The 13669-nt window shown below is 44.3% G+C and overlaps 1 protein-coding gene across 3 annotated transcripts; it reads right to left on the reverse strand.

Moving 5' to 3' along the window:
* Window positions 1-139: 139 nt before the first annotated feature.
* card9 (caspase recruitment domain family, member 9) lies at window positions 140-6331 on the reverse strand. Of its 3 annotated transcripts, none has more exons than XM_079608431.1 (12): window positions 5970-6331; window positions 5634-5771; window positions 4417-4742; window positions 3945-4124; window positions 3719-3862; window positions 3500-3625; window positions 1904-2092; window positions 1699-1734; window positions 1527-1575; window positions 1394-1437; window positions 1226-1311; window positions 140-747 (listed from the first exon to the last, which is right to left on the reverse strand). In XM_079608431.1, exons 1-12 carry the CDS (start codon window positions 6169-6171, stop codon window positions 654-656), a joined length of 1614 nt encoding a protein of 537 aa, XP_079464557.1. In that variant the 5' UTR covers window positions 6172-6331; the 3' UTR covers window positions 140-653. The 3 variants fall into 3 exon arrangements, with proteins under 3 accessions (XP_079464557.1, XP_079464559.1, XP_079464558.1); XM_079608433.1 differs by having other exon boundaries at window positions 1266-1311; window positions 5970-6285; XM_079608432.1 differs by lacking the exon at window positions 1699-1734 and having other exon boundaries at window positions 5970-6278.
* Window positions 6332-13669: the final 7338 nt, after the last annotated feature.

Genomic DNA, 13669 nt, shown 5'->3' on the forward strand with positions numbered 1-13669 from the left:
CACCCACTGGTGAGCTGAAGTGGTGTGCTTGGTCCAACCAACTAAATTCCCCTTCAAAATAAGTTTTGAACCATAGGCCGTTAAATTTTCGCACAGTAATTAGCCGTTTTTGTTTGCCATTGATAACAAAACAAAGTTTGAAATACATAATAGTCATCCTACCTAGCTACTGGATTTATTTTTATTTTTAAAATGTCATAATCATTTCACAAAGAAAGTTTATGAAAATAATAATATCACACATATGCAAATAGGTTCATATAGTACAATTCATGCCCATAAATAGGAGACTGAGGGTAATATTGCTTTTTGGTTCAGTAAATATTTTTCAGTGTATCAAAAAGTCAGTTTCTACACATACACATCTTGGCAACAATTCAAACATTTAAACTGTTATTGCTCAAGAAAAAATACATACATAAAAATATTATTATATTATATGAATAGAAAACAGATTGTACAGTGGCAGATCAGACTCATAAGTCATAACAATAGACTGGACATACTTTGATAGTAAAAACTATTATATTGATATAATATTAATCAGGTTTTATGAGTCACTGGATGCAGAACAATGATGTATTGTGATTAAATTGTATTTCAATATGCTTTCAAAGAAGGTCACAATTCTTCATCTTGTCCAAAGCTGCGTGTCACATCCCATCTGTATCACTCCCGGTGGTGTTGTCCAGGATGCACGGCACATTCTCTTTGTCTGTGATTTTTCTGGTTCTTAAAGCACGCTTCCTGTACAAGACCACATTAGGAGTATTGCTTAAGAACAAATCACTCAGTTTAATTAAGATCTGAAACACAGTAGTTACTTCTCTCAGTAACTCTGCTTTAAAGGTAGGGTAGGCAATTGAAAAATCTTTTTTTCTTTTTACATATATCGCCTCTGGAAGTCTTAGGACCACATTTTTTTCGTCCAATCATTGCATTCAGTCCGAATGTAAGAGGTCTGTAAGTTGTTTACACTCATTATTATTGTAATGTTATGTGCTTTGAGACATGAGGTAATTTTAACGCCGTTTCTCGTGACGCTTTGCTGCTCTGGCTGTGTGCGTTCATGTGTTTTGGAGAAGGCGTGGCTTTGAAGAGATGGTGGGATCTCATAATTTCAAAGCTAGCTTGCTATTGCTAGCCTCTCCGAAATTGCCAACCCTACCTTTAATGGTTAAATTAAATGGTTAAATTGTGGTTATGCAAGAATAAAAAAACAAACCTTCTGTAATGGAAGTTGCATTTTCCGGTTTTGCGGTTACCTGATGCGTCTTCTTCAGAGAACATCCTCTCGGAAAACAGACACAACTGCAAGAATGAAAAATGCAATTTAAAAAAATAAAGCCACTTTCATTGTATGAATAAACATTGCACAACAAAGGCAACCTACATTGTACTCGCCAGATGTTTGGCTCTGTGATTCTTCACTCATATCTGTGTGAGAAAAAAGGAACAATGCTTAACAAATGAGAACAATCTATTTTTGAGCATGAGATCTGATGCGAATGACATGAGAATGTTACCCTTTTCACCCCTTTCCCTGGCCTCCTCTTCGCTAGTTTGACTTTTCAGCTGTGGATAAAAAGTAAACAACCCTGTTGATGATGACTAATATAATATATTCTTTATATCTGCAGTGAATTCTGAAGGGTTTTTGCATTTATATCAGTTATAGAGAAAGCTATTCAAAATTACCTCAAATGAACTGAGCAAAGAGCTTTCTTCTGAGTTCTAAGCAATAAAACAAATCATAATCAGCTTACTATTCACTAAACTGTAACCCAGTGGTCATACATTTTGTGCATATAGACAATGAGCTCACATCAGAGTGACAAAAAACAAACTAATGTATGTTTCATCTGTTCCATTCAAACATGTAACGGTTTTCAAGCATACATACCACTTGAATTGGGTTTTTCTGTTTGCGAAGTTTTGCTTGAAGAGCAAGAACATCTCCTTGAGTTCGAAACAACTGCACTTGAAGTTCATCATAACGTTCTCCCATCTCCCGGATCTGTTTGCGGTACTGGTCCTTGTCTTGGAGATTTTTTGAGTTCTCCAAATGGTACTCCTCTCTTGTACAAATAGCCTATCAAATGGGCAGTGCCATACAATTGTAGCAGTTAATGAAATGCATAGAACAGATACATTTAATAAAATTGAATACCGTAGATAATGGCCTTCATATAAACTAAAATGACCAAAAAAAATCCATGTTATTCTACAACTTATTTAGCTATTTTCCGTGTATGTGCAGAAGACGGTGAAACTATACTTTGCACTACTAAAAAGTTTTAAATACTGTTATAATTCCAACAATACATTAAAATATGGTAAGAAATGAAGTTTATTTTTGTTAAAAAAAAGGTAGATATAACATTATAGTGAACACCAGGCAACGCCTTTCCACGTATTTGTGGAAAAGTTTCCATTCAGTGATTGAGTTTCAGTGGACAATGAAAACTGAGAGTCGATGTGTTCAGCACATGGCCTAGGTTAATCTGGAATTGCTAGATTGGAAAGGTGACGATTTGCAAATCCCTCCTGCTCAGGAAACAAAAACGCTGTAGTAGTAAATTGTTGTGGTTGTTGCTAAAATAAACTCTCAAACTCTTGTTGCGTTATGTTGGAAAATACTATGAAGCTCTAAAAAGAGAAGCAAGAAAGTTCTGCAAGAAGGGAATTTCAGAGAGTTTGGAAACAGAAACCGAAACATCAACCACGGTCAAGCTTGGGCTCCCCCATTTTCAGGACCTTCTGCACCAACTTCAGGGATCCTCCATCTGCATGTCCCAGAGTCAGTCCGAATCTTCTGCACAGACTTCAGAACATTCAACTAGAAGGTTCTACGTGTTCCAGACGAGGACCATCAGCATCCGCAGCACTTCAAGTTTAAGGCTGTTTAAACAGAATCCAACTCGTTTCTTCCAACTGCAGCGCGGCCCAGCACAACCATTGGAAAACATCGCTGTCACCGGACTCATCATAACTTAAATATAACTTTACCCAACCTCTTTCCAGACACCTTGGCATTAGTATTAAATTACTAATGAGTATATTATTCTCTAATTTGCATTAGATTTTGTATAGCTGGTGCCAGTAATAATCAATCAGTTTATTTGTTTCAGTTTCAGTTTATAAGTCAGAGTAAGGTTCTTCACCTTATTAGTACAGATAACCATAAGATATGTGTAACTGCCATAGTAACACTAAGCTCAATCATCTGGATTTAGCAATCTTATTTACTTTATTTCCTTATCATTAATGGTATTCATTTTAGTAGTGGTTAGTTACTCTTGTCTATCTTTTTGTTAATAATATTCATTTTATTACACTTCCTTGTGTTGATATTAATTATTAATTTGGTGCCACCTGTGACACCCTCTAATTTCCGGTGCAGATTGTGGGAAACAGCTACAGTGTTGCCAGTGTAGGCCAGACAGTACAACACGGTCTTGATATGCTCTGTCATGGAAAGATAAAGGTTTGATTATACCTTGTCTCTTTCTTTGATGACCTCTTCCAGCTGCTTCAGAATGTCTTCCATTCGATCACGATACATTTTGGAGTCCTTTCTTAGCATTGTGCACCTCAGTTCCAACTCATCCTTCTCTTCTCGATACTTACATTTAAAAGGAAAAACAAAAAAAGTATTTTTATAATATGAAAAGCATAATGAAAACATTAAAGTAGAATGCACTTCTTTCCAGTTTACCTTATCACGCAACTCTTCTGCGTCATGTAGATTTCTCTTTAGATTGTAGAGATCATTCACCAGCTCCTGATATTGTGCCTGATTTAATTGCTTTAAATCCTCCAATGACTGTGAATCAAGCTTTTCATGCTCCAGAGTTTTGACCTGTGTGAATGAATTGTGTGTGTGGTAGTAGTCAATCATATCTTGATTAGTGTAGTCTGATAAGTGAGGCTGGCTGACTTACCGTGGAAGCACTATCAAGCTCTTGTATACGAGCTGTAAGAAGATCATTTTCTCTCTGCAGCTGCCAGATCATCTCTGGACTTGGCCTCTGCTCCATGGCATTTTTCAAAGTTATTGTCTTTTTCCGTTGGATCTTTGAGTTACTTTCTGCATTCATTAGGTTGTGTTTCAATTTCTCAATCTTATAGGAAGGACCAAAAAGGGGGGAAATAAATACAAAGAGAGAAAAGACAAGAAAAAAGATCAAGTTACAAAAACAAAGAGGAAAGATAATACAATTATATTTAATCTAATCTAATAGGCTACTTTCTTCATCTTTGCCCTTCCCCCAACATCAACATTACAGTTAGAACCATAAATAGCCTACAAATAAACAAGTGCGTTACATTTAGTCTATCTCTATACATTTTGTGGTGAGCTACTATGACCGGACATGTTCCTGTTTCCTGAATCCCGGTGGAATGACTGATCACCTCGAGTTGGAGGTCTCTGTTACACATGAGAGCGCAGTTCTTCTCCTCGCTCAGTCGGGTCAGATCGTGCATCAGTCGGTAATTCTCGTCTTTCAGTTTACGCGCTTCCTCGCATATGCGCTCACGCTCCTCTCGGATGCGCTGCACACGCTCCTGCTGTTTGTGAAGCTCGCTGTCCCGCAGCTGCAGCTGGCGGATGGTGTCCAGCTGCTCCGCCGCCTGCGCAGACGTTTCGAGTCGCGCCTTCCGTTCACCCTGTGCGAGCTTCTGAAGGCGAGACACCTCGCTCATGAGGAACTGAGTGAGGCCACATTCGCCGGCAGTGTCTGGGTGGACAGAGAGAGTTATATAAATCAGATTTTTTTTTTACAAGCCCATCATGACAATCAAGGATCAAGGTGTCTAGCATCACTCCTGGATAAAAAGCTAGTATTTTCCTCTAACACTTGTATTCAATTACATTTAGAACATTACTGCATTTTAAACAGTTAGTGTCGGTATCAAATTTGATTGACCGAGCGATGTTCCAACAGCATGGGGACTTTTTACTGTAGGCTATATTTTTGTGTATCATCTGCATCTGTATTTTCCATAGACAAAACGGTATTTTCCAGACAGACTGTCAGCATTCGAGGTGGGGTATTTTCAGTGACTCTTTCTGCAGTTTACATTGTAACACCACCAGTAGGTGGCGACAAGTGACTCTTGTGAGTCATTGAATCAATCAATGGATTTCTTCAAAACAGTGATTCATTCAGGCAGGAAGTCCTGGCCCTCCGTGTGTTGCTTGAAGATGCGCAATGGTTGAATTTAGATCACACTTGCAATTGTGCTGTTGGTCAGAATATTTTTTTGTGGCAATACAAGTGCCAATGGTAAATCACAACCGTGCTGATGTTCGGATTAACATGACTCTTGCATTAAAAGCTTAAAAGATCTTCAGATAGAAATTAGTTCATGATAAAAAATGTAATGTAAATATAAGCAAATAGAAATTATATGGTTTATATACCCTCTTTAAGAACCCTTTGGAGTATCTTTAGAGAAAAATCCTGGCAATATTTAAACCTATTCTCCTTTGGTTTATGATGATAGCAGTGATCTGAGCAATTATCCTTTTGCATAAAAGATGTGACTATGTCTTTTTTTTTTTTTTTTTTTACATGGCATATGAAAAGTTGTATAATAAATTAATAAATGAAAAATGTACAACTTACCAATTAGTACAGAGAAGACCCTAGCAGGCTCTTTGCCAGTGATTTTGCGGTACACATCTGGGTAGTCCAGCTCCAAACTCTCTAAAAATGCCTCATATCCTTTGAGGCCAGTTCTTTGTAATAAGTCCAGCAGCACCCCTACAAGTGAATAAAAATATACTAATTCCTGAAGTCCATATAAATATCTAGATACCTGGGGTGTTAATATAAGAATATATGCTTAGAAAATAAGATAGCTTTGAATTTCACAGTAAATATCCTTTTCAACTAAATTTGTAGCATATTTAATATCTGAAATCCTACCAGTTAAACTTTAGGTGGTCTGACACCTCTTACCAACTTTTCGGCGTCTGATAACCAGACTGGGGTCATTGTAGATCTGTTCCTCGTCCTCGCTGCTCAGCACCTTACACTGTCTCAGATAAGGTGTTATCCTTGAGGGCTCAATGGTCTTGATGAGAAGCATTCTGTAGTCTTCCAGCCGTGCCCAGCACTCATCGTCTTCTTCCACCTCCAAAACTCCTGCGCCATCAGACATGACTGACACTAGCTCTCTGTTGGCTTGTTTAAGAGTTGTTTGATCGCAAGCTGTAAGGTCAAAGACACATTACACATTTGGCTGGTGTGTAAACTAAAAAAAGGAAATGAAGTTCAGTGAGCACTTTGGTGGCAGCAGTTCCCCTTTTCCAGTTGTCAGTGCAGTCTTTTTATTTCCCTCTATTTCACAATTTAAAAAAATGTGTTGCAATACACTGTACAACGGAGCCCCTAAAGGGACATGGTGAAAACATTTGCAAGAACAAAAGTATTTTGCCAGATATTTTTTTCTTCATGGTTTCTGTCCCTTTATACGGGCTCATATTTGGTTGCAATAAGGGGAGTAAACAACAGCAGAGTTTATCAGGTGATAAACTTTTGATATGACAGGAGTTTATCTCATGTGAGTGTACATGAACAAACATATTTTTCAAAACTATCATTCTTTTGGCAGTTTTAAAAAAACAAAACCTTTTTTTAATGAGAAAACTACTGCATAGACCTTAAAGGGGTCATGAACTAAATTTCTTTTTTTTTTGATAAAATTTCCTGAGGTTATAATGGTAGGATGATTTTTACAGCAAAAATGGTAATAATTTAGAAATAAAAGGCCATATTCTTCCATGATTTTAGCCTTTGATTTGAACGCTCGGTTGGAAGGGGCGTGTCTGCTGTGAGACTTGAATGTAAACACCCACTGCTATGATTGGCTAACATCTTTGCATATTAAATAAGTATTACATGTGGAACTCTATCGAAATCTTTTACTACGTTTTTACTACAGCTGTCAAGATTAATCGCGAAAAGAGCTGATTTAGATAAACTCATGTGGCATGAAAGGTTGCAGTGATGAGCATAGCCGAAGACAGACATGTCTATTGAGCGCATGAATGCAGTGATCTCGTCATTGCAACTCGATTTCTCACACGAATGTTTTTAACATAACTAACAGTTCAAACATGATGTAAATAAGAGATTCCTTGTGCATTTTATAGTTATTGATTATAATGGGAGTTTTTTATAATGCGAGTCGTCATTGATAGTAAACTCGCGCTGTGTGATTGACAGCTCCAGTGATTGTAAAGGTATAGGGTTCTTTAATCGCAATTTAAGTAACAGATTATTTTTAAACTACCTATAGAAAGAATGTAAAGTTGATTGTTTAGTCAGGATACTGATGCAGAAACAGCAATAAACGATTTTGAGACAAAGTAAGAAGTTTGTCTCTACACTAATCATATCAAAAATCAGTGATCACAGATCAGGGATTAGAATTAACATGGCTACTTATGTTGTGGCATTACTTTCGGGTCCATATCTTGCAGTAAAAGTCTGTTGGCAAAGCCTGCGCCGAAATGCATTGCAGCTCTCTGTATCTCCCTTAAAGGGATAGTTCTCTTACGTAGAGTTCTCTCGTACTGCGTCGAAAGAACGCTACGGGAAAGATATTTCTTTGTCGAGATTGAATCCTAAAAATTAATCCTTAATTTTGTAAATATTGTAAAACGCTTTTCTGTAGCATACAACCTTAGGCGGAGCAATATCGCTCACCCATTGGCTGCTCCGCCAGAAAAGCACAGCCTATGCGAGGCCAGAGACGCTGACCAATGAGGGTGCTTCGCGCCCTTCTGCGTCATCTCCCGCCGAAACAGGCGTGGCCTAGGCCTATAAATACGAGCATAGCTGTCTAACACACTGATTTTCTAAAATTCACGAAGCTGCACGCATCGTTGGATTGGATTCGAGCCGCCACAGCCGTTTGGAACAAGCACTTCAGCAGGACGAGCCCTTCTCTGAAGCCGCCGCCTTCAGCCGCCGTTCCCTGCTGCGCTTCTCCGGCGTGGAATATCCTTTACATTGTGTGTGTGTTTTGTGTGTGTGTTCGCCGTCGCGTCACACAGTTTTTCCACCACTAAAAGAGCCGAGCGTCTTTTTCAAGATGCCTCGCACCTCCTGTGGCTCGTGTAGAGCCCCGCTCAGCGTCGGGGACCACGTGCTTGTGTTTCCTGCCTGTGAGGATCACGCAGCTTCAGCTCTCGTCGATGGCGGCTGCCATCACTGTGATTTGATGCCTACGGTGACTCTGCGGACTCGCCTGGCGTTCATTTACTGAAGCTGCATCTTTCCGCCCGCTGTAGTGCCGCGCCGTGAAAAGCGCCGTGCTTAGCGGAGCCCGGAACCTCCCTCCACCACGAGGTGCTCGCCGCTGCTGCCGCCAGCTTCTCCGCCCGCTTCGCTGGACTCTCTGACCGACGGACAAGGGCCGCTGTGTGCCGCCGCGTCCGTCATGGACGAGGAAGGTGAAGCCGCGTCAGTGGAGGACGACGGCTGTTCTCTCCTCGCTTTCGGGTAGCGAGGGATGGGCGAGCTCCGAGGATCTCCCCTCCCCCGCCGCTCGTGAGCGTCGACGGAGAAAGACCAGCATCGATGCGCTTACCGGCTGGATGGCTGTTTTTCTGTAGAGGAACGTACGTTACCGTCCTCACGATCCGCGCCTTTTTCTTCCTGAATTCACGAAGAAATCGCGGAGTCCCGGAAAGCCCCGTTTTCAGCCAGGATGCGCACTTCTGCTTCGAGGAAAGCTACAGTGTTAAAATCCCGCCGCGGCCGGATTTCACTAAAATGTCTCGCTCGCACAGTCCCAACATACGCGACCGTGCCAGTGTATTTTGCAGTCACCAAATCGGCATCAATGCCCGTTTGCCTGCACACAAACGCCGTTTTCACGACGCCCCAGGTAAATCTGAAAATGTATTTTCTGGTGTCCCGGCCACGGCCGATGGTGTAATGTGTGTATCCGTAATGCCCACGACCCAGTGCCCATTCGTACACACAAGCACAGCCCTACACAATACAGGGCTTGCACACATTAAATCGATTTATGTCGATTGTGCATCATATGTAGTGAGCGTGCCCGCTTTCAAGTGCCCACAATCACTACAGGCTACATGTCACACGGTTTCTTTGAAACGAAACCGATGCACGGTCAGTCAGTTCTAATAGACAGTACTCCCCAGTGCTATAAATGTACCCACGTTCAGGCACCCACATTTATTCTCAAACATGTCGAGCCGTACGGGGCTCGCACCGCACGCGCTCTCTCTCTCAGCTGAGAGAGCTGAGCGCGCGCGCGGGCTGCCCGCTCGATTAAGCGCGCCCCCCGCATACGCTGAAATGGCGCCCATGTTACAGCACACGACTGCTCTCGTGTCGCCGCCATTTCGCGACCAGAGCCCGGTTTTTCAACCCGTGCAAGCACAGCCCCGTACAACACAGGGTCTGCACACATAAAGTCGATTGTGCTTTACATGTAGTGAGCGTGCCCACTGTCCAGTGCCCACAACCACTACACACTGCACGTTCCGCGGTTTCTGTAAAAAACGAAACCAACGAACGGTCAGTCAGTTCACAAACACGGTATTCCCGGTGTTATAAATGTGCCCGCTACCACGCGCCCACATTTATTCACAAATATAACGAGCCCTACGGGGCTCGCCCCGCGCGCTCTCTCTCTCAACTCAGAGAGTCGAGCGCGCGCGGGATGCACACTGTGTTAAGCATGCCCCCCCGCCTCAGACGCCACGGCGTCCATGTTACAGCACACGGTTGCTCTCGTGTCGCCGCCATTTCGCGACCAGGGCCCAGATTACATTCAACCCCTAGTCACACGTGCAGATGCATGGGAAAGACTTCCCGGGGTCTCAGAATGGGTGCTAGAGACTATAAAAGAGGCTATTCGCTGCAATTTCATCGACGCCCTCCCCGTTTCACGGAGAAAGTCGAAACCACGGTAAAAACAGAAGTAGCACATCTACTTCGAGCCGAAATAGCGAAGCTATTGAGCAAAGGGGCCATAGAGCCTTTATCTCAAGCTCAGAGCGAAGGAGCTCAGATATTTCTTGGTACCGAAGAAAGACGGGGGTCTCAGACCCATTTTAGATCTAAGGCGTCTGAACAAAGCGCTAACAAAGCGAAAGTTCAGAATGCTCACGACCAGAAAAATCCTCGCGCAGATTCGCAGAGGAGACTGGTTTATGGCGATAGATCTGAAAGACGCGTATTTTCACATACAAATTGCGTCACGTCACAGGCGATTTTTGAGATTCGCCTTCGAGGGCCGGGCATATCAGTACACAGTCCTGCCATTCGGCCTGTCTCTAGCACCTCGTACATTTACAGTGTGCATGGACGCGGCGCTGGCACCCCTGAGACTCCGAGGCGTTCAAATTCTGAACTATTTGGACGATTGGCTGATTCTGGCTCAATCGCCTTCAGAACTCGCTCACCACAAGACACTAATACTCGATCACCTCGAGTGCTTAGGTCTGAGAGTCAATTGGGAGAAAAGTTCACTGTTTCCCAGTCAAAGGATCTCCTTTTTAGGACTGGATCTGAACTCGCTATCTATGACAGCACAGCTGTCATCACAGCGCAGGCAAAACACCCTGCAAATGGCGAAATCCTTCCGCAGCGGCCATATAGTGCCGCTCAAGAGATTTCAGAAAATGCTAGGCCTCATGGCCTCAGCCTCAACGGTACTGCAGTTGGGCCTGCTGCGCATGCGCCCACTGCAGTTCTGGTTGAAAGCGCGCGTTCCGCGCCGAGCATGGTTGCACGGTCGCTATCGCCTCAAGGTCACTCAGGAATGCATTTCAGCCCTGACACCATGGAGAGCGTCAGACTGGTACCGGTCAGGTGTAAGCCTGGGGACTTCCTCGAGCCTGAAGGTGGTGTCCACGGACGCGTCCACCTCAGGCTGGGGAGCACTGCTTGACGGCAGACCGTTCTTTGGCCAGTGGGCAGAACGAGCCAAACTACCGCACATAAACTGCCTGGAAATGATGGCGGTGGACTTTGCGCTGAGGCGTTTTTGTCCCCGGATAAAAGGGCACCACGTCCTGGTCCTTTCGGACAACATGTCGGTAGTAGCCTACATAAACCGCCAGGGTGGCGTGAGATCCCGAAACCTATTCAGGTTAGCGGAACGCATACTGGTATGGGCCCAGCACAACCTGCGCTCGCTGAGAGCAATGCATGTGCCAGGCCACTTGAATGTAGGCCCAGACAGACTCTCACGGAACAACATTCCTACAGGAGAGTGGTCCCTACACACGCAGACAGTGCGTCTGCTGTGGAAAACGTTCGGCAGAGCGGAAATAGACCTGTTTGCAAACCAGGAAAACACTCACTGCCCAGAATTCTTCGAAGAGCACGAACGCGCTGGCCAGTGTCTGGCCCCGCCGTCCGCTCTATGCCTTTCCTCCTGTCTCACTCCTGCCTCAAGTGCTGGAGCGTATCGAGGAAAGCGGATGCTCGGTGCTACTAGTCGCTCTATACTGGACGAATCAACCCTGGTTCCCAATTTTGATGCGACTGAAGAGTACTGCCCCGTGGCCGATTCCAGTGAGGAGAGACCTCCTCTCGCAGGCCAAGGGCTCGATTTTGCATCCTCGCCCGGAGCTCTGGTCCCTACACGTATGGGCCATAAACGGGTACCCGCTAACCTCCCAAAGGGAGTGTTAGACACGATCGAACAGGCTAGGGCTCCGTCTACTAGACGGCTCTACGCTTCCAAATGGTCGGTGTTTTCTGGTTGGTGTTCAGACCAAGGTCTGTCACCACTTCAGTGCGGGGAAACGGAGATTCTCTCCTTCCTCCAAGAACTATTGGATAGGGGAAGAACCCCATCCACGCTCAAAGTCTATGTGGCTGCCATATCAGCGTTCGTTAATCCAACGCTTGGCCATTCACTGGGCAGAAACGACCTGGTGGTCCGTTTCCTTAGAGGAGCCAGGAGGTTAAACCCTCCAAGGCCTCCTTCAGTCCCCGTTTGGGACCTTTCTACAGTGTTGAACGCTATGAAAGGGGCCCCTTTCGAGCCTATTCACTCAGTTGACATGAAACACCTGTCTTTCAAGACCGTGTTTCTTTTGGCTCTCGCTTCAGTGAAGCGTGTGAGGGATTTGCAAGCGCTCTCAGTTAGAGCTTCTTGTATGGAGTTCGGGCCAAACGACTCTGTAGTCGTGTTGAAACCGAAGCATGGGTACGTACCTAAGTCCCTCAACACACCGTTCAGGGCTCAGGTCATCTCCCTGTCGGCCCTGCCGGCCTCGGAGGACGGAAATAGCTCCCTTTGCCCGGTCAGGGCATTAAGAGCTTATGTGTCCCGCTCCGCTGTTTTTCGACAGACGGAGCAGCTCTTTGTTTCGTTCAGTGGGCGCTCTAAAGGGCGAGCCGCGACGAAACAGAGTCTATCTCGATGGGTAGTGGATGCCATTGCGCTAGCCTACGCATCTAGAGGTTTGGAATGCCCCCTGGGCATCAGAGCACATTCTACGAGAGGCATGGCCTCTTCGTGGGCTTGGTATAGCGGAATCTCGTTACAAGATATCTGTATGGCGGCAGGCTGGGCCTCCCCGTCTACATTTATACGGTTCTATAACCTAGAGGTTCCTGCGTTGCAGGCTAAACTGCTCTCGGTCTAGAAGACTATGTTTAGTGTTCCTGCCCCGCGTTGCGGCCCAGGTCACTTCAATGTTTAAGCATCACTCACTGACAATGTGTCCCATGAGCATGCTATTGCCCCTCATATATATATAATATTTCATATATATGTTATTATGCCCTTAGAGGCACTACTTAAAGGGATGATGCTATTTTTAGCCGCTCTCCCTATACTTCTTGGGGTAGGCACTTGTATGCCAGGGCGCGCGCGCCCTTAGGTGTCTGTGTCGGTCCAAGAGCACGCACGGCGGGTTACATGGGGTTCCCGTAGCGTTCTTTCGACGCAGTACGAGAGAACTCTACGTAAGAGAACGTACTCGGTTACTAACGTAACCTCGGTTCTCTCTAGGAGAGGGAACGAGTACTGCGTCTCATGCCGTGCGTGCCCACGCTGCGTCGCTTTCGTGGCGAAAATCAGTGTGTTAGACAGCTATGCTCGTATTTATAGGCCTAGGCCACGCCTGTTTCGGCGGGAGATGACGCAGAAGGGCGCGAAGCTCTGGCCTCGCATAGGCTGTGCTTTTCTGGCGGAGCAGCCAATGGGTGAGCGATATTGCTCCGCCTAAGGTTGTATGCTACAGAAAAGCGTTTTACAATATTTACAAAATTAAGGATTAATTTTTAGGCTTCAATCTCGACAAAGAAATATCTTTCCCGTAGCGTTCTTTCGACGCAGTACTCGTTCCCTCTCCTAGAGAGAACCGAGGTTACGTTAGTAACCGAGTACGTTCGCCAAAAAATGAAAACTCTGTCATCATTTACTCACCCTCAAGTTGTTTCAAACCTGTATGAGTTTTCTTCTTCTGTTGAACACAAAAGAAGATATTTTGAAGAATGTTGGTGACCAGAGAGTTGATGGACCCCATTGACTTCCATAGTATCTTTTTTTCCTACTATGGAAGTCAATGGGGTCCATCAACTGTCTTGTCACCAACATTCTTCAAAATATCTTCTTTTGTGTTCAACAGAAGAAAGAAACTCATACAGGTTTGAAA

The sequence above is a fragment of the Phoxinus phoxinus genome (genome assembly GCF_949152265.1).
Source record: "Phoxinus phoxinus genome assembly, chromosome: 3".
Classification (NCBI taxonomy): Eukaryota; Metazoa; Chordata; class Actinopteri; order Cypriniformes; family Leuciscidae; genus Phoxinus; species Phoxinus phoxinus.

Bases quoted from the DNA above. Each gene is read 5' to 3' on its own strand.
- card9 (XM_079608431.1), bottom strand. From the start codon at position 6,171: ATGTCTGATGGCGCAGGAGTTTTGGAGGTGGAAGAAGACGATGAGTGC. The intron at 5,772-5,969 runs GTAAGAGGTGTC...ATTCACTTGTAG, and splicing joins TATCAGACGCCGAAAAGTTG to GGGTGCTGCTGGACTTATTA. The intron at 1,576-1,698 runs GTAATTTTGAAT...TTTTATCCACAG, and splicing joins CTTTGCTCAGTTCATTTGAG to CTGAAAAGTCAAACTAGCGA.